A 25,920-nucleotide genomic window follows, 5' to 3' on the forward strand; every position below is an offset into this window, starting at 1 on the left:
TACAGTTTATAGCACTGATTATAGAACTGCTGGGGCAGTTGCCTGTATGCATGGTAAAGGGAATGCTATGTAGCTTGTACCTAAAATCCGAGATTTCATTTTTATGTATTGTATATGTCATTGGGATATAGAAAAATTCAGCAGTACAAGCGTCCCCCTCTGTATCCTCAAGTTTAAATTATCCACTGTTCGTAAGAACTTAAGAAGAGCCCCGCTGGATCAGGTCAAAGGCCCATCTAATCTAGCTTCCTGTATCTCACAGTGGCCCACCAGCTACCTCCAGCATAATGCAACAGTTTCTATCTACCAGCAACAACAACAAAAAACAACCCTCAGGAAACACATAAGACAAAAAGATACCTGTATCCTGGTGCCACTCCCTTGCATCTGGTATTCTGAGGTAGCCTACTTATCAAACCAGGAGGTTTCACATATCCAGCATGGTTTGTAACCTGTGGTGGACTTTTCTTCTAGAAATTCTCTTTTAAAGGCATCTAGGCCACATGTCATCACCACATCCTGTGGCAAGGGGTTCTACAGACTAATTACGTGCTGGGTAAATAAATGTTTTCTTTTGTCTGTTCTAACTCTCCCAACACTCAATTTTAGTGGATTTCCCTTGGTTTCCCCATCCATTCAATCCGTCCCCTGCATAATTTTGTATTTCTTGATCATGTCCCCCTGAAAAAATGCCCCCTCATCACACACACCCCCATTGCACATATTACTTATCTGCTGGTCTTTGCAGCTTTCCTGAGTCGAGCTGGCAGTTCGCTGACTACAAAATGGAAGCAAGTAACACTCATAGGCGCTCATAGAAAAGCGAGGCAGAGGGCCTAAAAGAACGCAACACTTATCATAGAGTTCAAAGGGCTCTGCCTTGCTTCCATGGAGTATTTCTTGCTTCCATTTTATAGTCAAAGTACCAGTGAGACCCAGAAAGCTTGCAAATTCCAGCAGATAAGTAATTTGTTTGATGGGGGTGTGCGTGATTGGGCATTTTTGAACCTTTTTATAGGGTTCCCCCATCACTATATCTGTGGTTTCAATATCCAGTTGGGGGGGGGGTGTAGAAAGTATCCCCCACAGACAGAGGGGAAAACCTGTACATGTGAATAAATGGAGAAATAACACTTATTTAGACTGGGAAAATGGAGGGGAGAATTCCAAAGTGTTGGAAAGGCGGTGGTGGTTTATTATCAGATTGTCCAACAAATTCAAATACTAATGCATTGTTTCTCAAACTGTGGGTCAGAACCGACTAGGTGGGTCACCATTAATTTCAATGTGTATTTTGTTTTTGATAGACTTGATGCTGCCATGTTCTGTGTCTGCATTTGGGGAAATGTTACAGATCTGTACTTTGAACAGGCTACTATGTAAATACTTTTAACAATGATAGTCAATGGACCTTGCTCCTGGGGAAGTATGCATAGGTTTGCAGCCTTTGTGATGTTTGGGGGATTTTTTTTAAAAACAGAACTGCTTGGGAGGGTTAGGAGGGTTTTTTTAACTTACAATTTTAACTTATAATTTTTTAAATTTTAATTTTAACTTTTAATTTTTTTGAACATACTTCTAAGGGCGCAATCCTGAGGCTCCCATATCCGATCCAAGTCCCTTGCGCCAGCCCAGGAGGGTTGCGTAAGGCTCGTTTGCACCTTCTTGGGAGGAAGCTGTGCTGGCGCTCAGAGGTGAACCGGCCTGCAGAGGCTGACACATTTTCTTGTCTGTTTTTTTCAGGTTTCTGTCGAGATGGGCAGTAGTTCAATTCGAGTGGCAGTGCTCGAGGGAAGTGGGCAACGTGTGCTCATGGAAGGCACCCTCACCCACAAGATCAACACAGAAAACTCTGTCTGGAGCCTGGAGCCAGGGAAGTGTATCCTAGTGAGTATTGCCTAAGTCCATCTATCTGTGCTTTTTCAAAAGCCTCAGAACATGAGTTGGCCTTCTAGGATCAATTCAGAAGTTTTCTTGAAGACTGTAATAGAAGTACTATTTCGCTCTGCAACCGTAATAGAAATTGATTGCACTGGTCGCACCATCACTATTGCACCATCCTACTTCTTGCATCATTCCTCATTCTTTATTCTGCCTTATTGCTGCTGTTTTCCCTGTCCTTGCTTTTGTCTGCTTTCTTTATGTATTTTATTTTTTGCAAAGCTTTTTGGTTGCAAGGCTCAAAGCCGCATATAAAATCGAACCAGAAAAAGACAAAAAAAACCAATTTAAAAAAAAAACAAAAAACCAATCCAACAACCCACCACAGATAAAATTGCAAGAAGAAGGGAAAAAACAAAAACCTTAGCAGCATCAATCCACCCCAGTTGCCTGGTGAAAGAGACCAGTCTTTGTCAGAGATCAAAAGGCCATAAGAGATGAGGCACTGTGGGCTTGTAGCCTGCTCCTGTCTTCCACACTTTCTCCTCTGCTATGTTCCTGTTTGAATCTAAGGAGGAGGGGTAGTGATTGCTGTCCTGCCAGATTGTTTGACAGGTTGCCTTAGATGGCAGGAGATCTTGGGCCAGTCCTGAAAACTTATGATGCATGTTTCTAACGTGTCCAGGATACAACTGTGAGCTTGCCGTGCAAGCAAGTTTTCATGACTCTACCTACCATGTTAACATTTGGATCTTAATTAAATGGTATTGGTCCTAATGGCTGGTGCTGCAATGATTCCAGTCTGTGCTCTGAGCTCTGCTGTTTTGGTTTATGGCAGTGTTTTATTTTCCCCTCCCCAAGCGATAATTAGGCAATTGCTGAAGCCTTTGCCAACAAGCTCTTGATTCCACGTGCTGCTTGAATGAAGGTCTTGACCTGTTATCACATTTAGTAGGTCTTGTGCGCTTGGTATTTCAGTTGGTTGGGGATACAATCTGTGTGTGTTTTATTTACATCTGGCCTTTCAGCCTTACAGTTTAAAAGTACAATATTGGGCAGAGGTGTATATGCGAGTCTAACTGCTGGTGGGCTCAAGCGTTGGCCGGTATGAATGATGGTAGCCCATGGAACCGCTCTCTCCACTGCTCTGCAAATTTTTCTGGTGCCTGGTTCCATTCAGATTTCAGAATTGTTTTCATTAACATAGATTGATCTGCACATGCTCCTTTATGTGAACATGAGAATTCTTTATTCCTGATCTTATCCTCCTGAGAGCCCTTTTAATGGTGGGAGCAGTATAAGTATGGAACAAGTTTTAATCTTAATTGCTTATCTTTGGTAAACTTGTCTCTTGTACTCCTTTTTAGATCTGGGTATGCAGCGCTGTGGTCATTTTGAGGTCTGAGAACCTTCTGTCTGAATGAGGTGCAGAGTGTTGCACTTGGTGGGGCATGAGGCTTTTTATGTGATACTATATTTAGCTTGCAGCAGAGCATTGGCAAGAGACCCTCTGGCGTTCCAGTGATGTCATGCATTTATTCTTGGTAGCTGTTCAGGCATTCTTGTAGTGTGCTGGTGGTGTCGTGCTTTGCCCAGGGAGCATGTCTGCGCATACGTTTGGTTTGCACTTGATACCTCCCAATCTGATAGACGAGAGCCCAGGACTTGGCTTCAGATTTGGACCCCTCACTTCTGTGATTGCTGTGCACTATTTTATGTAGTAAAATAGTTGCAGATGCCTAGAGCTGCCTTGATAGGTATAGATTTTTGGGAAGGCCGTTATCATATGTTGTAAGTGTTGTTAAGCTAGGCTGGTGCCTTCTGGAATGCATGCAGTGTCATAAGATAATTGCAGATTGTTAGTTAGCTGTCAGACTCCAAAAGTTCTTACTTGTATGGTTTAAAAGAAGTGAACAGTGTGAGGACCAGTATCTTTTGGATCCTGGCTATACCATTCTCCTTTTTGCTTTGTCCTAGTTAGCTACCCTTTGATTCAGCCCTGAGATGCCTGTAGTGGACTATGGTTGTCCTGGTTAGTTGATAGGAGACATTCCTTTTTGTTGAACGATTGCTGAACTATCAAAAAATTACAGTATTTTATAGACTTGCAGGCTCCCAATTGATTAAAAGTTTGGAAAACAGCTCAGACTGCAATCCTAAACATACTTACCTGGGAGTAAGCTCTGTTGAACAAAATGAGATTTGCATCTGAGTAAACATGTATAGGATGGTGCTGACAGTTTTGTTTGAAGTCAAGTCTTAACCATGTGCATCTTTCCAAGTTTTTTCAAATATGTTGGTATTAAAATTTATGTGAAGAAAATGTCTCTGCACTGAGTAATAGGAAGCAGTGCTTTCATCAGTGCTTTAAAACCAGTGGTGAAACCATCTTGGAAAGTTAAAGATAGGTACCAGGCCTAGTTGGCAGAGGGGCAGTCAGGGTTATTTTAAGTCCCCAAAAGTTGTTGCAGCACTATTCTCTGACACAGTGGAAGTCCTGTTGGACTCAGAAGCAGTATGGATGGAGAGGTAGTTCAAGAAAGAACTGCCCTTCTATAGTTTGCTGAAAGCAGAACCATTCTTCCAAAACTGCAGCTGGGGGAGCACAAGGTACTTCTCCAACTTGTGGTCCTATGTGTAATATTTTGTGCCTGACCCTTCTCTATTACACTAGTTAGTGTGTCAAAGAGTGAGCTTAAAATAGATTCACAGGAGCTGCTTTTAGAAACCTGTGCTGGGTGTTGGGCACAAAAGCTTTCAGTAATGAGCTGCCTCGTTCTGTCACAGTCCTGTCTAGAATCAATATGAAACTGGTATTCATGGATTTATTTACTTTTATTTTACATACTTCCTCTCTGTCAATGCACTCAAGGTGGCTTGCAATTTGTGATAAGATTTACAGTTTAATAGACACATTTGTGTTCAGTAGTCACTGCCGAAGATGGGCGGTGGCAGGGGGGAGATGGGGGGGGTTTGATATCTCTCCTTTCAGTCCAGTTGAGTGGAAGGGCTGTTGAGGGACACCATGCTGGGTGGGAGAATCCAAATGGTAGGCCAGCCAAGCTATTGTAAGAAGACTTGCAATCTCTCCTCTCCTCATGGCAACTGTAGCACAGTTTAAATTTGGGGGAAGGACACCTTCCCCCCAAGCAGATATTGTATGGAAGGTTTCAAATTTTCAGGATGTTGATTGGATGAAAAATTTGATTTAGGAAATTTTTCTGGGAAAAAATTTAATCTCTCTGGAAATTCATGCATGATGTGGTGTTGTAAATACTTTAAAGCAGTGTGGCACCGGGACCCACTTTTAAAAATGACACTCTATCAGGACCCACCTAGGTTCACCAGACTTTACAAAAAGGAGATGTAGAAAGAAATAGTGTAAATAAATAAAATAAGTAATAATAGCCAGGAAAATTATGCAGGGGATGGACAGAGTGGATAGAGAGATGCTCTTTATGCTCTCACATAACACCAGAACCAGGGGACAGCCACTAAAATTGAGTGTTGGGAGAGTTAGAACAGACAAAAGAAAATATTTCTTTACTCAGCATGTGGTCAGTCTGTGGAACTCCTTGTCACAGGATGTGGTGACGGCATCTGGCCGGGATGCCTTTAAAAGGGGATTGGACAAGTTTCTGGAGGAAAAATCCATTATGGGTTACAAGCCATGATGTGTATGCGCAACCTCCTGATTTTAGAAATGGGCTATGTCAGAATGCCAGATGCAAGGGAGGGCACCAGGATGAGGTCTCTTGTTATCTGGTGTGCTCCCTGGGGCATTTGGTGGGCCGCTGTGAGATACAGGAAGCTGGACTAGATGGGCCTATGGCCTGATCCAGTGGGGCTGTTCTTGTGTTCTTATGTTAAAAAGATCCTGAAACATTTAACTCCCTATATTTATACAGGCTTACAAACTGCTGACCTCTTTGCAGGGTAATTAGCAGCTACAATATCTGATTTTTGAATAGCCTGAGGGCTTGAGGCAATTAGTTATCTGATCTTTTCATCACCCTTTGGCAACCCACCAAAAATCAGGTCCCGACCCACAACTTGGGAACCACTGCTATAAAGAATCCACACTGGGTACCATATATATGCTCCTAAAGTAACAGTTGGGCAGTATCTGTGAATAAATCATTATGTGGATTTTTAATACTTACGGAAGCGTATATGTTGAGGAGAAGTGCTACTGTGAGTTTTCAAAATTCAAAACAATATCAGATCAGGAAAATGAGAAGGAAGATGCCATTGGGTGACTTCTGCTAGATTGGGTCACATAATGTCAGACCTCTGTCTTGTGTGCTTTCCGTTCCCTCCCCCTCCTCCCTTTGCATGGGTAGATTCAATTAGTTACTTTTTAATTCAAACCACATTTTGTGGTTTGTGCTTGTCCCCCCAAGCCAGGATTGTGAAACACAGTTTGAAGCTAGTTTGGCAAGCAAGCACGAAACCTAGTTCACCAGTTCAGCTGCAGCAGCACATTATGATTTGTGCTAAAGAGGAATTGGATTGGAGTGGGTGTAGTAAGAAGGGAGGAAGGAGTGCACAGGCACCAGGTTTGGTCATATCGGTCCAGACCATGACTTGGTGTTGCGTCTAAACGGAACCATTTTATGCGACAGTTGGAATGGTGTGGTTTGCATTGCTGTGTTCAAACTTTAAATTTTCACGCTGCTGCATTGCCAACTTGTGTATACCCGGTGTGTGAGAGAGATATTCTAAATATGTTGTCTATGTTGATTGTTAGCTAGCCTGATGGTCCCCTAAATGGGGTGGAAAGTTGTGGAACATAAACATTTTAAATACCTTTTGCTTTTGTCTGCTGTGGTTCAGCCTTTGGGTACTTCACAGTATTACATTTAGGAACTACTGGACACTTTCAGAGAAAGAGGATAAACAGTCTTTGGACAACCCACAAAGCAGCATAAACCTGCTCCCAGGATTGACCTGCAAACGTGCGGCTGGAAGTGTGTGTAAATTGTAGGGACAGTAGATGAAAGACAAAGTGTCAGGAAATGCACACTTGATGTCTTCGTTTTCTTCCTCTGTCAGCTCAGGGGATGAATTTTGAAATTACTTCCACCCATGGCCAGTGTCTGTATTTAACACATGGGCAGCCCAATCCTAACCTGCGCTGGCATAGCCCAGCCACATGGCCTGCGCTGTATCCAGCACAGGTTGGATACAGCTGGAAGTCTCCTTGGGTTAAAGTGATATTTATACTCCTACCCCATGTCAAGCCCCATCTGTCCCTTGGGGTGTGTCAGTTATTTAGCTGGTGCAAATTTGAGAAGCCCAGTGTAATGCCAGGAGGGGGTCTAGGATACGGTGAAAGAGGCTTCCACCAATCCCACCCCTCTCAAACCTAACCGCCTGCTCAGAAATGTCCCATCCCCACCACCCTCCCCATGCCCCTGCGTTGCTCAGCACCTTATCTCCTTGTGCCAGCAGCTGGGGCTCTGGCTGCAGCACCGGTGGGCTGGCACATGCCTTCCCACCGGCTTGGCTTCCTCTTGAGTTGGCACAAAAGTGCTTAACTGCTGTGTTGGCACAGTGCAGAGTTTGAGATTGCACTGTGACTTGTTGAAATTTGCCATTTGACCAGCCATTTGACTGTAGTTGTTTATTACTTTAGGAGGACTTCAGAAAACTTCTCCATTTTGGGGGGGACGGGACACAAGATCTTTTTTTTCCTTTGCAGTTCACCATATTTTTCTTTTTAAAAGCTTCAAACCTAACTCTTTTTGCTGGCATTTTCTCCTTCAATATACATCTATTTTTATTTACACTTTAAAAAAAGAGAATAAAGGGAACTTCCACTTGTAGCCAGACTTGTAGCTGGCTTGTTTCTTTTTAAGAAGGTACTGTGCCTTATCAGTTGCTCATCAGTTGCTTAGCCTTATCTTGCTTTCTGTGTTCCTCTCCCTTTAGGTCTTGTCAATACTTAGATTGTAGACCTACAGGCAGAAACTTGTGTGGTGGTGTTTTGTGTTGTATGTCCATAAAAGTCTGTTAAGTGCTTGGTTTATTTAAAACTCTATGTAGACAATGTTGATGCTCAAGAAACATGCCTCCTGCATTCTCTTTTTGTTTTCAGAAAACTGACCTGATGCAGGAGCTATGTTGCTTAGGGTTCCGTTTTGCCTTTAGCAGATTTGATTTGTAAGAGCAGCAGTGGAAGGCACAGGCTGGGTTTTGTCCTGGATAACTTTGCTACAGCTCTTTCAGGAAGACTGCAAATTGGAGATATGGGAAAACTGGGGGGGGGGGTGTGTGTGACTTGAATCTGGAAGGAGAATACCATTTGTAGCTCTTGCTTCATGCAACAAGGTGCCATGAGCTAGCACTGTCTATACAACATGACTGTTCAATCTTTTTTTGCAACTACCACCTTTTGTGGGCACCATTTTTGCAAGTGCCAGCAGAGGTGGTCAGCTGTGCGTAAGTGTGGGAAGCTTGCCCTATAGTGGGGCTTTGCTCGGCATTCCCAAAACCTGCCTCTCTTGAAAGGCTAGGCAGCTGCACAGCCATATTTTGCCCACTGGTACAGTGCTGCCTCCCCAGCCATCTCCTAGTGGGGCCAGGCTAGGCTGGAAAGTGCCATAGCAGTGGAGTTGAGTTACCATCTGCCATATTGGGAAGTACCAGTGGTTGAAAAACACTATTAGAGTGTCCTTTTTGAGATGGGGTGACCTCTGTGGTAAACAGAGTGCAGCTGGGCTGTAGATTTGTACAAAGGCAATATAGGCAGTCTACTGGATCTCCTGAGCCTCTTAATTGGTGTGTTTATGACTTGGAAACAAAAACTGCCTTGGACACAATTGGTAGGGTTTTGGAAGTGCTTAATCTCAATGTATGGGACCTTGGGAAGTAAGCCACAATTTCCGGCTCCTTTGCCTGTCCTCTTCCCAAGGCAACCCATCTTAAGTTTTATCCTTTGCTCCTGGCCCTCCATGCAGTCTCTTATTTTTTAGGTGCCATGATTTCTGCATTGGCGCAACCCAGAACACTGCTGGATGCTGCCTTAGGTCTGCCCCCTCTGCACGTTTTTTTTTTTTTTAAATAGCCACTTGCTTACTGTGTTCCTTTACGTGCAGTTGCAGACATGCAGGACTTCTGGTCGGATCTCAAGGGACTGTGCAAAAGGAGGAGCTCCTTTGTTCATATGGTCCCTGTAAATCAAACTGCGTAAATAAAATACTTCTGTGTTTGAAGAAATGGCACCTGGAATGTGGTTAGGGGGCAGGTGATCCAGCTGATTTTTTAAAATTCTGCCTGATTTTGAGCAGGCAGAAAGTGGATCAGTGTGGGTTGTGCCTGCAGCAGGCTGGAGGGAGGCGGTGGCAGCGGCAGACTTGGGGTGAAGGGCCCCCCAGTCTGCCGCCGTCTCACTCCCCTGCAGTCCTCCACTGAGGCAACCTGCATCACCTCGGCTAAAGCTGCCCCTGCGTATGCGTGTATGGTTGCTTTACCGCCTGGTTCGGCTCACCCACATTTTCAGTGTCAGTGTAGGTGGTATATTTTTAACAAAATGAGCTTGTTCTTAAATGATGCAAATGTGCCCTCGCCTCTGTACTTCACCTCCTTCTTCTTGCAGCATATGGAGTTTGTGACTTTTTGCTATCTTCCAGGCAGCCGCCCAAAGAGTACTGTTCTCTCCTTGCCAGACGACTCTTCCGAACTGGTTTTGCTTCTCACGGAACAGACTCTTGCATTTATAGGTGCATACAGATCAAGCAGGGGTGGCAGCTAAAAGTGTTGCCCCTTCCAGCCTTGTTCCTGCCCACTCTTGTGCACATTAGTTTTGGCAGGGCTTCTTTCTGGGTTACTGCAGTGTGAAGTTGCAGGGTTGAAGCACCTCTCCTACCTTGCATTCGTGTGGAGATCTTCTAGTGAGAGGAGTTCAGTGGAAGAGCACCTGCTCTGCGTGTGGAGGGTCCCAGGCTCAATCCCTGGTATTTCCAAGTGCAGTGGAAATACCTGAAGAGCCTCTGCCAGTATGTGTCGACAATGCTAAGCTAGATGGACCAAGGATCTGACTCAGCAGTGGACATCTTCCTGTGAAATCCTGATTTTTCAGCAAAATATTCCTTTAAAAAAAAAAAACAACTTCCTGGATCAAACATTCATCCCATCCAGTGTTCTTTCTCCAGCAGTGACCACCTAGATTCTTCTGAGAGTTGGCAGGAGTTGGAGCCAGCAAAAGTGAATCCAGAATGAGTGTCACTTAAACCAATGAGACAAGTTAGTCATGACTAACTTGTCTCATTGACTTCAATGATGCTTAGTCTGGATTCACTTTCTTTGGAATCAGAGCCCTGTGTTCTTCTGCCTGATTTATGCTTTTGTCTTGTTCCCAGATCAACTTGAGTAAGGTGGGTGAATACTGGTGGAGTGCCATCTTGGAAGGAGAAGAGCAAATTGACATTGGGAAGATCAACAAGGAGCGTTCTATGGCCACAGTGGATGAAGAAGAGCATGCTGTGCTGGACAGGCTGTCCTTCGACTACCATCAAAAGCTCCAGGGCAAGCCACAAAGCCATGAGATGGTACGTTTCTCCGCACCCTGTGCCTTTGTTGGGCAAGGTGTTCCTGTTAAGCCCAGGATGCTGCTTTGTTTGTTTTGCTTGCTGCATCATTCTCTGGGGCTCATCATTGGCTTGCTAGATGTCGGAACACAGTTAGTCGTCTTAGGTGAACTATCAGATGATGGGTACAGCCTGGTTGTGTCCACAGGAACAGCAGAGTAGTGGTGGGATGCTTTGGACCTTCAAGGGGAGGGTTTTTCCTAGCTTCCCCAGTTTATTCAGGTTTGCAGACAGGTAGACAACTGTTGGGGGGGGGGGGAAAGGAGGAATACATGGAACCCCTGCTTCTTGTTTGATGGTAGTTGTATGGACATTGGGGTCGAGAACCTCAGTAAATTAAGCCTAAAATAAAGCTTCATTCATTCTGAACAGAATACAGAAACCCAAAGAACTGTTTTAAGTCATTTCTACCCAACTTTGCATGTACACAACAGGGATAAAATGTGTACACCTGTGTGCTGGACAGAAATTGATTAAATCAACCTTGCAAATAGCCATGTGCCTGAATGTCTTCTTTTCTATCAGGAGAAAGGCACCAGGTACAAATCCCCTCCAGGTAGCTAACTTTTTCCAGAAAGTTCTTTGCAAACTAAGTTTTGTGGACCCCTTTGCAAGTCTGGTCTTAATGCTTCCATTGTCAGTGCTCAGAGTGGCACGTGGGTGTCACATCCCCATGTCTCTCTCTTTTTGAGAAACACAAGATGCAGCTATGTCACAGGAGTCTATACCAGCCCACCCACAAGGCTGAAGGAGCCAGCCGCCTCAGGTGGTTGGTTGTTGCTGGCGTGTGCCTGTCTCCTCTGACTGTCCTCCTGCTGCTCCTTGGACTTGGAAAGGAAGAGGGAACAGTGCAGAAGAGGAAGTGTGGAGGAGAAGAGAGTTACCACAGACTAGAGTTCAAAGATCTAGAATCTGTCTGAATTTTAATGGTCTGTGGTGGTGGTTCATGCTGCTGATATTGTTTTTTTTAACTATTTCAATATGTTTGCTTTTTAAAAATGTCTGTGTGAAGTTTATCATGTTTATTGTGTTAAAAATGTTAGCCATCTCAGGAGTCTTGGCTGAGAGGTGAGAGAGAAATATTTCTAATACTAAAAATGTTTTCAAACCAAAGTGATCACAGTTCCCCTCAATCATTGCCATTCAGTGGGTCTCAAGAATATGTCGAGAGCGAACAGGCCTACAGGCTGTGGTCCCTTCCTCCTCATAGTGGTCACAGAAACACCAATCTCCCTGTGAAGAGAAGGAGGAGAAAAGAGATTTTATGATTTTATCATGGTGTTTGTAGATTTTAATGGATGAGTGCTGCCTTGAGGCTGAAAGTCAGGACAAAAAATCTCCAGAACAAAAAAACTTTTGATTGCCCGGGACAGAGAGAGAAGTCGACTGTCATCTTGGGATTAATCTGGCTGGTGGTCCTGTGTATGTGGTTGCAAATGTAACATGACTATGTTGCCCGTTTCAGAAAGTCCACGAGATGCTCAAGAAGGGCTGGGACGCTGAAGGCTCCCCATTCAGAGGCCAGAAGTTTGATCCCTCCATGTTCAACATCTCTCCTGGGGCCGTACACTTTTGATGATGGCAGCGAGGTTGGGAGAATCGCCTACATGCTTGGGCTAGCAGAATGAAGCACATGCCACTACCGGACCCCTCCTCCCCTCCTGCCAGAGACGTCAGACAGCCCTTTGTCTCCCTGTATTATTATCCGGGCCTGTTTGCAGCATGACAGACTTAAATGGCCTGAGTGTGGGTTTGGTTTTGGGGAGGGGGGAGCCGAGAGGGAACTAAAATGTGAGTGTAGATGAGTCTTTCCCTCCAGCACCAGGTTGGTGCATTTGATGTGTATGTGGGGGAAGCCTAGCGAAAATGCAGCATTATGTACTGTGTCACCACGGCAACCAGTGGCTGCTGGTAGCATTTCCTTTTTTCTCTCTTCTTGTTAATGGGTTCAGTTGCTGCTTTGGGGAGGGGGGAGGAGAAAGCAGTATTTTCCCTCTTTCTCTCCCCCCTTTCCAGGAATAGATGCCGTTTATGGTGAAATTAAGGCAGCTTCTGTTGCTTATTTGAAGCTGTGTTCTGTCCCCAGTTTCAGCATTCAGGGATTTTGATCTCTTAATGGCACTGGGCAGCATAGCCCTCTTGAAACACTGACAGTCTGCAATCAGTGTCATTCAACAGAAACTGAAATTTTAGGTTTGGTCCTCAAGGCCCTAGCAGTGTTGCAGGCTCAGCCTAATATCCCCACTGGAGCCAAAACAGAGGGTGACGCGCCAGCCACGTATCTCGTATCACAACCTGAAAGCTTTACCACCTCCATCCAAGTTGTCCACGACCCAGTTGACAAGTGGTGCAAGAGTGAGGTGGTGGAATTCTGTCCACTTCAGGTGGCAGGAGAGTGGTCATATTTTAAAATACTTCCCCCTTGTGAAAACATGTAGTAAATGAGCACAGTGGAGGAAAGACTTAGCACAGAGCTCTGCTTGGTTTGCTTGTTGCATATATACATAGGATGTGTTTTGCATGGGAGAAAATCCAGCATATGATGCCACTATGACTGGGGTATATCAGTCTGGAATTCTACCACCTTACTCCTCACTCTGCATAATGTGTAGATTGGGTCTGAACACTCCCTTAATATCTTTGTATGGAGCAATCTTAGTAAGAAGTTTCCCATACAGCTCACTTCAGGTAGGGGTGTGTGTGTCTGGGTAAAAGAATGTGCTGTTTTCATTTAGTTATTTATTTTTTCTCTTCATTTTTCATCCCTCATGTCAGCTGACGAATGCCTTTGCTCCTCAGGGGTTCTTAGTTCTTTCTCTGGCAAGGCAAGCCAAGCCTGGACCTTGTAGAGAATCTATACCTAGCTCTGTTCTGAGAGTGCCACAAATGGTCTTAAATGGATTGGTAACACAGGCAAGAAGTTTTCGAGAATAGCCATGTCTATCAACATGCAAATTGCCCATTTTTAGTTGTGTATTTGTAGTGGGCCTGCTGAATGGGCTGTACACAGCCTAAAAAATTTGTACTGTTCTTTCCTGAAGAAGAGAACCAGCATGGGGAGTATCAGAAGGCATTGTCAGCGGCTCAGTGTTATCCCTCACATAAGAGCGATTTATATGCTTCCAAGGAAAACAGAACCCTCTGAACAATACTCTCCAGGTCTTGTCCAAGATCTCCTGGCACCTGAGGCACTACACCAATATTGCCTCCTTTGCTTGGTGCCTTGTCTCACAAAATGCTGCCCCCTTTACCCAGTGGCATGCCAGCCTCCTCCTCCTGTTCCCTGGATTTGGAAAGAGGAGAACAGAGTGGAAACTTGGAGAAGAAAATGGCAGGCTAGAGCAAGACATTCTAATACAGTCCACTCCTCTGGACTTACAGTCTGTTCCCCTTTTCCTTTCCAAATCCAGGCAGCAGGAGAAGGAGGCAGAAGAAAGTGTCCGGTCAACTTCTTCCCCTGAGGCAGCATAGGATGGACCGAGCTTGCTTAACTTTCCTCAGGGAAAAGGCCTTCTGATGTGTCTTCTGCACTCTGATCACTGTTGCTGCCTGACGACCGTTGCATGCCTGATTTAGATGCCGAAAACGGGGCATGGAGCAAACAAGAATGCTTGACTCCTCAGTAAACAAACCTGACCATTCTTGTATCTTCTGGTCTGTTCTCATATCTTCAGACAAATTGAAAGCAAACTGGAGAACTGATAGGATTTCGTTGTACTTCTCTCACTGTACACTCTTAAAGAAATTTGGTCATGACCAACCAAGAGGGAAGATGGCTCTGTCAGATGTAACGCTAATAGGTGTGTGACTGATGGCTATTAAAATCTACGAAAAACATAATGGTTGGCATTCTTTTTCAACCTTGCCCTCTAGCGTGGCCTACCTCACAGTTGCTTGTGCACCCTAGTTGGAAAATAAGAAGGAAGTGAAAGGTAGAGCGTAATGTTTGAGAATGTGTAGATCAGAGGTGTCAAACATAAGGCCCGGGGGCTGGATGCGGCCCCTGGAAACTTTTTATCTGGCCCTCAGGCTCTCAGCTGCTGAGCAGTGCTGAAGTGTTACCACTGAAACAGCGGCCCACATGAAAATTGGGCTTTCCCATATCTTGAAATATGATCACAATTTGTGTATTTTCTCTTCTGTCATTTGCAGTTAATGAACTTCTGTATGAGAGCAAGGTGCTGATTTATGGCCATCAGCTGCTTAATGATGTCACTTTCTGCTTGATGACATCATTTCCGGCCCTCAGCAGGTGCCCTGAATACTTTGGCCCTCTGTATGAAACGGGTTTGACACCCCTGGTGTAGATCTTGGAGAAAACCACAAAATGGTTCTGATTATTTTGTTCATTGGACCAGCTCAACCGAGATGGCAGCAAGTATTTTACTGACGCAAAACGTCAGTGCCAGTAAAATGTGGCACTTGGAAACTTGCTGCCCTTTCAGTAAAAGTTGGCTGTATAAAAGTTACCGTTCGTATCATTTTAGTTTCCACCTGGATAGAGTGCTAGCTCACACCAGCTTTGGGTTGGCCTGTGGCTGAAATGCAAGTGCTTTATGTGTCTGGTTTGGTTTGCTGTGTATGTTCTTGGCTCAGATCAGTTTCCCAGGGATGGAAATAATTCACTTCTTAATCACCCGGGTGTCTTCCTTTTTGAGGCATAAGACTAACTTCTGTTCTTCCCTGCACACATACATAATAAAAATTGAGCACTGAGGTTGCCTGTACTTTATTCTGGGTTGGCTGTGGAGAGGAAGGTGGTCTGACCGTAAGGCAAAATTTGGGACATGTCCTGCAAGTTCAGTGGCCTGTTGAGAAGGTAAACATTGCTGCAGTGTGCAAATTGCCAGTACACAAGGATAACTCCTGTGATCCTAGCAGGGAGCAGCCAGCTCTCTTCAATACTTGTTAGCACATTCCATGCCAGTGGGCAGCAGCTGCATTGCCACAAAGGCAGTCACTGAAAGAGGCAAATGTTCAGCTGCGGTGTGGTGGGTGGGGCAGGCATTCCAGTCCCACAAAGAAGTGCACTGAGCTTCTTCTTCAAAGGGGCCCGTGCTGGTTTCTGAAACCAGTGGCATCAGCTGCTATGGCGAATAGATTCTGCTTCGCCATATCTGCTCATGAGTGACTTGATTCTGAGGAAGGACAAGGAACCAGTGAGGTCCATCTGCTCTTAGTGGGGATCCTTATGTAGTACTCCTATCTTTTTGGCTTCCTCCTTCTCCCCCCCTCCCCCGTTATAATTTACTTCTAATGGACCTAAAATCAACCCGATTTGAGTCTTCGAGCTTTTCTAGTGGACCACAGGAGTTCCCAAGCAGCTTACTCTCAGTAAAAAGCTTAGGGAGGTTTGGCAAGATTTCTGCCACCCATCAGCTCTGTGATGCATCACACTCTGCTCCCTCTGTTGATTGTGGAATGTGATCCTAAACTTGGGGGATGGTATTGATGGGTGTCCAGCTCCCTGGTTTTGGGCTTCTCCCGAAATAGAGCAACTGCAGCTCTAAGTGATTTGATTAGACCCAGAAATAATGATGCTTTCTAGAGGCACCTTGCAGGGAAGTCCCAAAGGGATGGGCTATGCCATATCTCCAAAACGAGATGTGATGGGGCAAAACAGATGCCATTTTTTTGAATCAGCACCCCAAATATACCCAGGAGTAGGTCTAACCTTTAAGATGGCAAAATGTGTGGTGTCCCTGAGTTATCAGTACACAGTGTGGAGGAAGGGGAGGACATTGTGACACTTTGAAGTCTTTCCAACCACTTCCTGGAATGTTGGCGTGGGGGTGCTGTCCCTTTGCCAGGCGATCAGAGATGTCGGCCTCGGTGTTGCTTCACAATCCAGATAGTTCCTGGGATATTTTGAGCTGCACCACTGTTTCTGAGTCTCATAGGAAGCTGCCTTAATACTGAGCTTAAACCATTGATCCATCTAGCTCAGTACTATTTACAGCTGGCTGGCAGTGGCTTCTCTAGGGTTTCAGGCAGGGGTTTTTTCCAGCCCTACATGGAGATATCAAAGAATAGACCTGGGACCTTCTGTATGCCAAGCAGATGCCCTACCAGTGCTTCCATTGCTGTGCTTGTATAACTGGTAAGTGACAGCAACTGTTACCCTGCACATGCCTGATCTTGGAAGCTAAGCAGGGTCAGGCCTGGTTAGTACTTGGATGGGAGACCGCCTGCGAATACTGGGTGCTGTAGGCTTATACCATAGTCTTTCGAGACTGAAGGTTGCCAACCAACCAGATAACTGGTAAGTAGACCAGTACTGAGTAGCATGCACCTAGACATTCTGCTGTTCTCCTCTCCCTTTTAATATGTATTATTTCTAAAAAAAATAAAAATAAACCAGGCAGGAATTTTAAAACTTCCGAAAGAACTGTGGTTGCAGTCCAACTTTCAGAGATATTGAGTGAAACGTATCTTCGAGAGCTCTTTCCCGTGTTTGAATGGATGATTATAATTTTGAGTTGTCACTTGTTCGAATAAATATTTGCTGATTAAGCCTGTGAGTTCATTAGTTTGCATCAAGCTGCATACCACAAACTATTGTTTGAACAAGGGTAAGCATGCTTCTGTTTTTGGATAGTGCATCTATATGTTGCGGCAAGCATCACCTTAATGAAGCATTTCCTCCTGATTGAGAGGGAAGGGCGAAAGCATCATGTAAGGCTGTGCGTGTCATTTCCAGTTTTTGATCAGTATGTTCTGATTTTTTTCGAACTTGAGAATGAGCTGCCAATCCAACAGGTAGGATAATTATGGTGGCAGCTTTTCATTAATGAATGGATTAAATAGTTTTAACTAACACAAGGCATTTTCAATCAACTGGTGGTGTTTCTCTTTAAACAAATCCCTCCTCCACCTGGAATCTTTAAGAACGGATGCCTTTCAATGCAGATCTTTCTGAGCTAGCTAGACCAATGTCTGACTCTTATGAAGCAACTTCATATGTCACTTGATAAGTTCTTTGATGAGACTTGATTATTCAGACAAGCCAAATGTGACGTTCTGCACAGGCTGAGTGGAAAGATTGACAGCTGCCATCTCCACCATGACACTGAAATGCTTTATTCAGCATTTCACAGCATTTTTCCCCCGCCCTACCACTTCACATGGTCCTCCAACTGGAAGTACCACCGGAAGTAACTGACGATGATGTCATTGCCATTTACTTCCAGATTGGGTGACCAGATACAACGCAACACACAGCGATAAGTAAGAGGCTTAGGGAGGATGGGAAGGCTTTTTGAGTATGATGGAGCTCTACCTGCCAAACCTTCTACTGCTGCTTGTTGAGTTGGATTGCTGGTCTCGCTGCCAGGCAGGGGGGGTCTGGGGGTCCCGTGTGTACTGCTGGACATCAGCTCCAGTAAGCTAACTTGTGTATGGGTCTTGTCTCCATTAGCAAAGGGCATAAGTTCCCCAACATTCAAGCACTGTTGGAAATGGCACTAAAGGAAGCTGCATTTTGGGTGGATGCTTGTACCGTAGGTGGGTACAAATTGCTTTAGAAAATGAATGCCTATATAAATGTAAAGTTTAAAAGTTTATAAAAGTTTAAAGTTTAAAAAATGTCATATGTTGATGAAACAATTGGAATACTGGAGTGCTGTAAGCCGATTAAGGCTGTGGTCTCGGGCATGATTACCTGGGAATCAATCCTGTTCAGCTCAATGGGGCTTATGTCTGAGCAGACGTGCCCAGGGCTGCATTGGAAGGGGATGAACCCTGTATAGAGGCACCCAGTGTTTTCAGAGAAGCAGTTTGTGGGCAGGAGGTCTGGTCTAGAGGGTATAGCCTCCGTCTGCCTGAAGATAACATCCACAAGGTCGCCAGTTCGAGGCCACCGGCACCGAGCGACCTTGGAACAGCTGACAAGCTGAAGCCGAGCAATTCCATCTGCTCTGAGCGTGGGAGGATGGAGGCCAGAATGTAAAGCCAGATCGGAATGAAACACCTTGAATGTAGTAGTTCTTGAAAGAAAGAACCTTTGAAATTGTAAAAATCCCCATTTAATAAGCGATTTAATAAAGCCTGCCTATGTAAACCGCCTTGAATAAAGTCTTGAATAAAGACCAAGAAAGGCGGTATATAAATACCTGTTGTTGTTGTTGTTGTTGTTGTTGTTGTTGTTGTTATTATTATTACTTACAATCTATATTCTCTCATGTTTGTAGATGGATTTCTTTTATTTCATTAGCTGTGGGCTATCAGCATAAAAGCAGCCACATAAATCGGTACACGGCTGTTCACAAACCAAGGAACAAGAAAACAGCAGATATTCCAGTAAATACATATGAGAGGCTAAAAGATTCTGCAACATTATTCCAAGTGTATTTTCATGGCTGTGTTATGTGAATGTTATTCCCACAATCACAGGGCCTAACAGAAGATGAACATTACCATTTTCTTGACTTAGTGCTGCCTTTTAGTGTCATGATCTTTCCCAAAACCTTCCAGGAAAATGCTGAGATCTTGTGTTAATGATCCCTGACCTTCTCGCACAATACTTCCCCTTAAGTGTTCCTAGAGAGGGGGGGAAATGTACATGATGGCAACCTTGGCAACCTTCAGTCTCGAAAGACTATGGTATCGCGATAGGTTAAGTGTTTACACCTCTGTGGTTCTTTAGAGAAGGGTAAGTGTTGTGTGAGTGCCACCCTAGCTTTTCCAAAGGGTTACAAGAAGCACCCCTCATCTGCTTGCAAGTAAAATATAGGAGCCTGGGGCTGGATTGTCTATGAGACTGTGGATTGACAGTACAGCCAGTTCCCACTGCTTTTTGGATTTGAAAAGTAGAAGAGGAAGTGTGGAGGAGAGGAATCTCTGATGCTGTAGGTCAGCGATTTTCCCCTCCCACTTTCTCTTTTGTCAGTTCCCTTCTTTTCAATGCAGGGAACAGTAGCAGCAGTGAAGACAGTAGTCAACATATGACCAGGTAAGGGGTCTTCTTTTGTCTTTGGTATGCTGCCTCAGGAGGTGGGTAGTCCTGACCTGGTCCTATAGGAGCCCTGTATCATTTAACACAATCCGTTTCCCCATAACTCTGTTGTTCCTGATGGTTTACATGCTGAGGGGTAGGATCATGAGCTGAAAGAGAATTAACAACTTCTGGCAAAATGGGGCTTTTGATTCTCTGTTTGGGGCAAGTGATCATAAGGTACAGGAGGGGTATTTTATCTTTGAAGGGGATATTAACCCTTCTAGTGGAAAGGTCCATTCTGTTTGGTATCAAAAGAAACTTTGTGACCTGTGAATGATCCATGATAATTGAAGGCAGATGGACTGACAAGGATGCTGAACTGCTGTGAGGTAGTAGTAGTGATGTTTAAAAATTACACCAAGCAAAAAAGAGGAGTCTTAATGTAGCCGCCTTGGCAAGGGAAAGGTGGGCTAAATTAAAAATAAAATAAAAAGTGGTCTCTAAAAGTTGGTTACTGGTTCTCCCCCTTTGTGTTTTTGCTTTATTCATAAAACTTTTCTGCAGCACTGTACTTAAACATTGTATGATATAAAACAAACAGATAACAACCTACAGATTATTAATTATAAAAATTCCATGTACAGTCAGTTCACTTTAATGCAAATTTGCTTATCTGCAAGGGGCAGAATTGCCATCTAATTCTTGTTGTCTGCGACTGGCCTCATTAACTGCGAATACTGTGCCGATATACTTGGGATGGGGGGAACTTGACAGAGCTATGAGCAGGCAGGGTTATGGGAGCAAGAGAGGTTGCAGGAGAAGAGACATGGCCTCCTCATGAACAGAAGGCACTGCAGGGGAGAGAGGAACAGCCAGCCTGGAGGAGGAAGGATCAGATGTTGGAGATGTTGATGAGCCCTGACTATCATATATAGCCCGTAGACATCAAGGTGAGATTCAGGTTCATAAAATCCATGGAGTGTATGGTGAAGACAGTATCCTGGAACCTAACCCCATTTTTCCCCATAGGCTTAATTAATCAGTATCCACTAATTTGGTATCCACTAGGTTTTCTAGGAACCTAACCCTAGCACAGCGTTTCTCAGACTGGGTTGGGACCCACTAGGTGGGTCGCAAACCAATTTCAGGTGGGTCCCCCATTCATTTTAATGTGTATTCTTTTTTATTATCCTTGATGGTATGTGACAGCATTTGGGGAATGCTTGACTGCATGGTATGCGACCATTTGGGGAAAATGTTTCAGAGCTGTACTTTGAACAGACTACTATGTCTATGCTTTTAACAATGATAGTCAACGGGGCTGACTCCCAGGTAAGTGTGGATAAGATTGCATCTTTTGGAATGTTTGGGGAATTTTTTTTTTAAACTAGATCAGCAACTGCTTAGGAGGGTTAAGAAGGTTCTTTATTTTAAATAAATTTTTAAACTTTTACTAATTGTAACTTTAAATTTACTTGATTGATTTGGTTTTGTTGTATGGAGGGGGGTGTTACATATTTTCCTGCTTGATGATGTCATTTCTGGCCATGACATCACTTCCAGGTTAATGACATCACTTCTGGTGGGTCCTGACAGATTGTCATTCTAAAAAGTGGGTCCCGGTGCTAAAAAGTTTGAGAACCATGCACGGCTAATGGGCTACGAGAACTGACCTTACTAAAAATCACCGAGCAAACGATGTTTGTAGTTGCAGCTTTTATGAAACTTCCCTCTTGACCCAGGATGGATGTCAAAGCCTGCCTTCTTCCCGTCTCATTGGCAAGAATAGGAAGGGTCTCATAGCTCAGTGATCGAGTCCCTGCTTTGTTATGCAGAAGGATACAGGTCTATCAACTCCAGTATAATGGATTATACTTGGAAAAACTAGTTCCCTGCTGGAGGACTGGTGCTGCTCAGGTGGACAACACTGTTCTGGATAGTATGAGAAAGATTGCCCCATGGTCAGTGATGGCGAACTTTTTGGAATTGGTGTGTCAAAAATTCAGAAAATGCCTAACTCTGCTGGCATCTCTCTCTCTCACTCATGTACACAGAACAAAAGAGAATTCTTTACATTAATTTATTTAAAAAAATATAGTCCAATCTTATGATACTGTACAAAGAAATATTTCATTTTTATCATTTGACAACTAAAACAAATGCAGTTGTTGTCGAGTGTTGGTAAACGCTGGTGTGCTATGGCACAGCTAAGGGGGCTGGGGGTACAGGCCCCAGGTACCAAGCACTCAGCAGCTCAGAGTGGCATGCAACTGCTTCAAGTGCCCACAACCTGGAAGTATCATGTCAGTGCTGTTACTTCTGGGTCAGGCATTTCTGGGGGATGGACGGACATTGAGCTTTATGGGTCCAGGTGCCAGAGGGGCCAGCTATGCTAGTGCTGGCGTGTTGCCCAAAATGTCATGCCGTGTCACCTTTGACACACGTGTCATAGGTTTGCCATCACTGCCCTGGGCAGCTAATTCCACATCATTGGAATTACAGTGGATCTTTTGAGTCTTCATCACTCTCACCTCCTGGAAGGGACAGGGCTCCAAAGCACAGTTTCCTAGCTGACCTCTAGGAAGAACATATAGAAGTTGAGTCTCCATAAGGTACTGAATGGGGAAATCAAAAATAAACTGCTCCAAAAATGAACAGTCAACTTGCTGAAGGACAAACAGATGGGAGTGGGGAAGGTGCATTTTGAGCGTTGCAAATTTCTCCCCGGAAGGACCTCCTATTTGGTGGGGTTGTGAAGGAGGCCCCGTTACCCGAGAGGGGCCACGTAATAAATCAGTAGATGCCCAGGCAAGTATTGAGGAATGGCTCACATCTCAAGTCGAGGCGTCCGCACCTCTAGTCTGGCTCTACCCAGCTGCACTGTTGCCTCCCAGAAAACCAAGTGATAATTCCTCTCTGGTTAGTCAGAACAAAAATATCTGTCAGCAACTTGCAGCCCCCACAACCGCCCACGGTGCCCATGGCAACAGCAGCACCAAGCAGCCTTGGGCAGGGATGCTGGGTGGTGGTGGTGGTGGGGGAACAAGACTGTGTTTGCTCTGGCTTGAAGGGTATCTTCTGCTCAGAGGGACTGGGCATCCTTCAGCCTCTCGTCTCTCTCCTACTGGCCTTGGGCTGCTGTGCCAGGGTCCAACTGGACGGGCCGCAGCAACTTTATGGTGTTTTCAAGGCATGAAACACCATTTTTGCCCAACGTTGCATTCGTGCAACAGGGATCAAAGGTGTACACCTGAAATTTAACTGAACGTAGTGATATTAACCTCTCCCAAACAAGGGGCTCCATCAGCAAGAGATGTGGGACCGAATCCCTTTCCTTGGCTGCCTCGTTCCAATCCCTTTTCTCTCTCTCTTTTTTGGAGCGTCCTTTTAACGGGCAAGGCCAGAAATGCAGGTCCTCGTCCTGAGAGCAAGAGTGAGGTCGTGATGCCAGGAGGGTGGGTGGCTTTGCCAGCGCTGTCCTTGGCATCCCAGCTACCGCAGTTTCCCCGCTGAGTGGCTTGACCTGTTTACATGAATCCCGCTGAACTCTTGACACTGTGTGCACCTGGTATGCATTCATCTGCTCTTTGCCTATGGCAGCTGTGAGCTGGGGGAGGTGCTTGAAGCACAGGCCTGCTGTCTCACAGTGAACGCAAATACCCCTTCTCTCCAGCATCCCGGCTGTTTTGGGGCGTGGGTCTCTGGCCTCAGCTGCCCTTTTTGGTCTAACTCCACAAGCCTCCCCATGGCCAAGGTGGCATGCTGAATGCTGCTGTCACCACCTCATAAGAACATAACAGCCCCACTGCATCAGGCCATAGGCCCATCTAGTCCAGCTTCCTGTATCTCACAGCGGCCCACCAAATGCCCCAGGGAGCACAGCAGATAACAAGAGACCTCATCCTGGTGCCCTCCCTTGCATCTGGCCTTCTGACATAGTCCATTTCTAAAATCAGGAGGTTGCACATACACATCATGGCTTGTACCCCGTAATGGATTTTTCCTCCAGAAATTTGTCCAATCCCCTTTTTAAAGGCCTCTGTTGCCCCCCCCCCAGTTCCCTGAATTTGAAAAGAAGGCAAGCACGGAGTAAGAGCAGCATTTCTCAAATTGTGGGTGGGGACCCACTAGGTGGGGCGTGAGCCAATTTCAGTCGCGTAGCACTGCATCTAGCTCAACCACTATTGAAAATACAGAGCTGAAAATACAGGATTCAGAGCTGATGGGCAGGGCGGGCTCCTGGTGGGAGAGTCAGGGTGCCTTGCCCTGACTAGGTGGGAAGTTGGGATGCTGGAAAGGAGGGCAGGGCTGTGTGGCTGAAGAAGGATCCAAGTCTGTGTTGGGCTTTGACTTCCGTGCTGGAATGTTTGAATTCTGAGCTGTGCAAAGTAAGAGCATGAGTGCACTGTGTAGTTGGACCTTCAGCTGATCGCAGCTTAAGTTTGAAGCTTAAAATGGATGATGTCACTTCTGGTCATGACATCACTTCCAAGTTAATGACAACACTTCTGGCGGGTCCTAACAGATTCTAAAAAGTAGGGCCGAGTGCTAAGTTGTTTGAGAACCACTGGGCTTGAGAGCATCAGAAACATGTCCTCTCCTCCACACTTCCTGTTCTACTCTGTTCCCCTGTTTTTGAGTGCAGAGAACAGAAGGGTGGGACAGGCAGACAGAGGCAGTCAGGCAAACAGAAGCAGACACTCCCCCATCAATCTGCAGCCCAAGGCAACAGCCTCAGTTGGCCTTGGGGGCAGGCCAGCTTCACAGGTACTCAGTGTGTCAGGGCTCTTAGAGAAGTGTATATGGGGGCTGAGGGAATCCTGTAGATGCTCAATAGGGTCCAAGCAAGCTGTGTTTACAATCCCACAACCTACTTGTTTGTGTAGAGGCAGCACAACTTGTCAAGAACCTTTTCAATTAAGTGAGATGAGGTGCGCTTACATGGGAGTCAGTCCCATTGAATTTCCCGGGCCTTAGTTCTGAAGAGACATGTGTAGGATTGTGCAGTAAGAGGCTTAAGGGAATCTCCTCCAATGAACCTCAGTCTTCCCCCATCTGCAACAGGGGCATATAAGGCCTTTCAAGGGCTTGTATGGACTGCATTGAGAGAACACATGCAGGAGGGGCAAGCCATTAATGAACAGATTGTGCACACTCATTCCTTGGTATGTCATTGTGTGGCTGGAGGGGTGGGCAGAGGAGCAACTCCAGCTGAGAATGTGCAAATATGTACCTCTGATTGCATGAGATCTACTACCATGATCTACTAAACCAATTGCTCAAACCCATGCACTGCCCATTTCATGCTGCCCCTTAGGAGGTGGTCACGCACAAGAACTTCCACAGGCCTTTATGTCCTGGATCGACAAGTGCGAAGAGAAAAGACACTGGCAGGAAACAGGAGCGCTGGAGTCAGCAGGGTGAACCAATCAAAGCTTGGCACATCTTGGCCACTGTTGGGTTTCTGCCTGCTGGAAGAGAGACCCTGTTCCTAGAGTGACAGGTGCAGCATCGTGGCAAGAACCTCCATAGAAATGAGAGGTTATATAGTCACCAATGGGGAGGGGGGGATCACAGAGGCTTGAGCTGGATGTGAATGGGGAGAAAGGACACTGCTTGTGGTCCTTGAATCCAGAGGCCCTGTGCTGCATCCAGATGAAGGATGTCTAGGGCTGCAAGCCTACCTGGGAGCAAGCCCCATTGGCTATAATGGGACTTACTTCTGAGTAGACATGCATGGGCTCTGGCTCTAGGAGAGCATATGCCAAGAGTAAAAGAGGATCAAAGGGCATCAGGCCTTGGTTGCCTCTTCCTCCCCCCCCCCCCCCAAGTATTGCCTACCTGGAGGACACAGCAGATCTCCAGGGTTTCAGAATGCCTCTTTTCCAGCTCTGCCAGGGATTGAACTTGGGTCCTTCTGCAGGCCAACCGTAGGTGCTCATAAGAAGCAATGGATCGGGGGTCCCTAAAGTATCTTTGGGCAAGGCAGGCCCAAGAGAGGGTCATGGGCAAGTAGGCTCTGCAGGGCCACCCAGGGGGCTGAAGATGCTTGCGGGGTGGGATGAGGTGAGGGGTCTCCGGTGGTGGCGGTGGCACGTTGCTTAGGGGTGCAGCGGAGGGGCTTTGACTGGGGAGACCCCGGGGTGAGGTGGGGGTGCACGTGGGAAACACCTCCCTGTGACACGTGGTCCTGGAGGTAGCAGGATCTACCCATGGTGGGTGGGGAGGGGGGCTCATGCCCTGCCCCTCTGCCAAGTGCACTGCGGGGGGGGGACGGAGGGGCCCCACCTCTCCTCCTCCCCCCCCCGCCACCCACCTACCCCCAGGTGGCTGGGGGGGCGGCGGCTGGGTGCGTGGCAGAGTGGATCGCCGCCCCCCCCCGAGACTGCTGGCGGCGCCCCTCCCCTGGCAGCTCTCCCGGGCTCTGCCCAGTGCGCTCTGCTCACTCGCTCGTGCAGGGGGACGTTCTCCGCGCAGCCAGCAGCGGGCTGGGCGTCTCTTGGCCCCCGATCG

The 25,920-nt window shown here is 45.9% G+C and overlaps 1 protein-coding gene across 2 annotated transcripts in view; it reads left to right on the top strand.

Annotated features, from left to right (window-relative positions):
• The window catches only part of NUDCD3 (NudC domain containing 3), a 50,546-nt gene extending 35,357 nt beyond the window's left edge, over positions 1-15,189 (top strand). Inside the window, exons 4-7 of one of the 2 annotated variants that reach the window (XM_066639769.1) lie at positions 1,744-1,887; positions 10,245-10,433; positions 11,938-12,061; positions 13,883-15,189. In XM_066639769.1, the coding sequence (XP_066495866.1) occupies positions 1,744-1,887; positions 10,245-10,433; positions 11,938-12,048 (444 nt within the window). In that variant the 3' untranslated portion in view covers positions 12,049-12,061; positions 13,883-15,189. Of the gene's footprint in view, positions 1-1,743; positions 1,888-10,244; positions 10,434-11,937 lie in introns of both variants that reach the window. The other variant, XM_066639768.1, reaches the window with a different exon arrangement.
• The last annotated feature ends 10,731 nt before the right edge of the window (positions 15,190-25,920 follow it).

Source organism: Tiliqua scincoides, chromosome 11 (genome assembly GCF_035046505.1).
Source record: "Tiliqua scincoides isolate rTilSci1 chromosome 11, rTilSci1.hap2, whole genome shotgun sequence".
NCBI classification, from domain to species: domain Eukaryota; kingdom Metazoa; phylum Chordata; class Lepidosauria; order Squamata; family Scincidae; genus Tiliqua; species Tiliqua scincoides.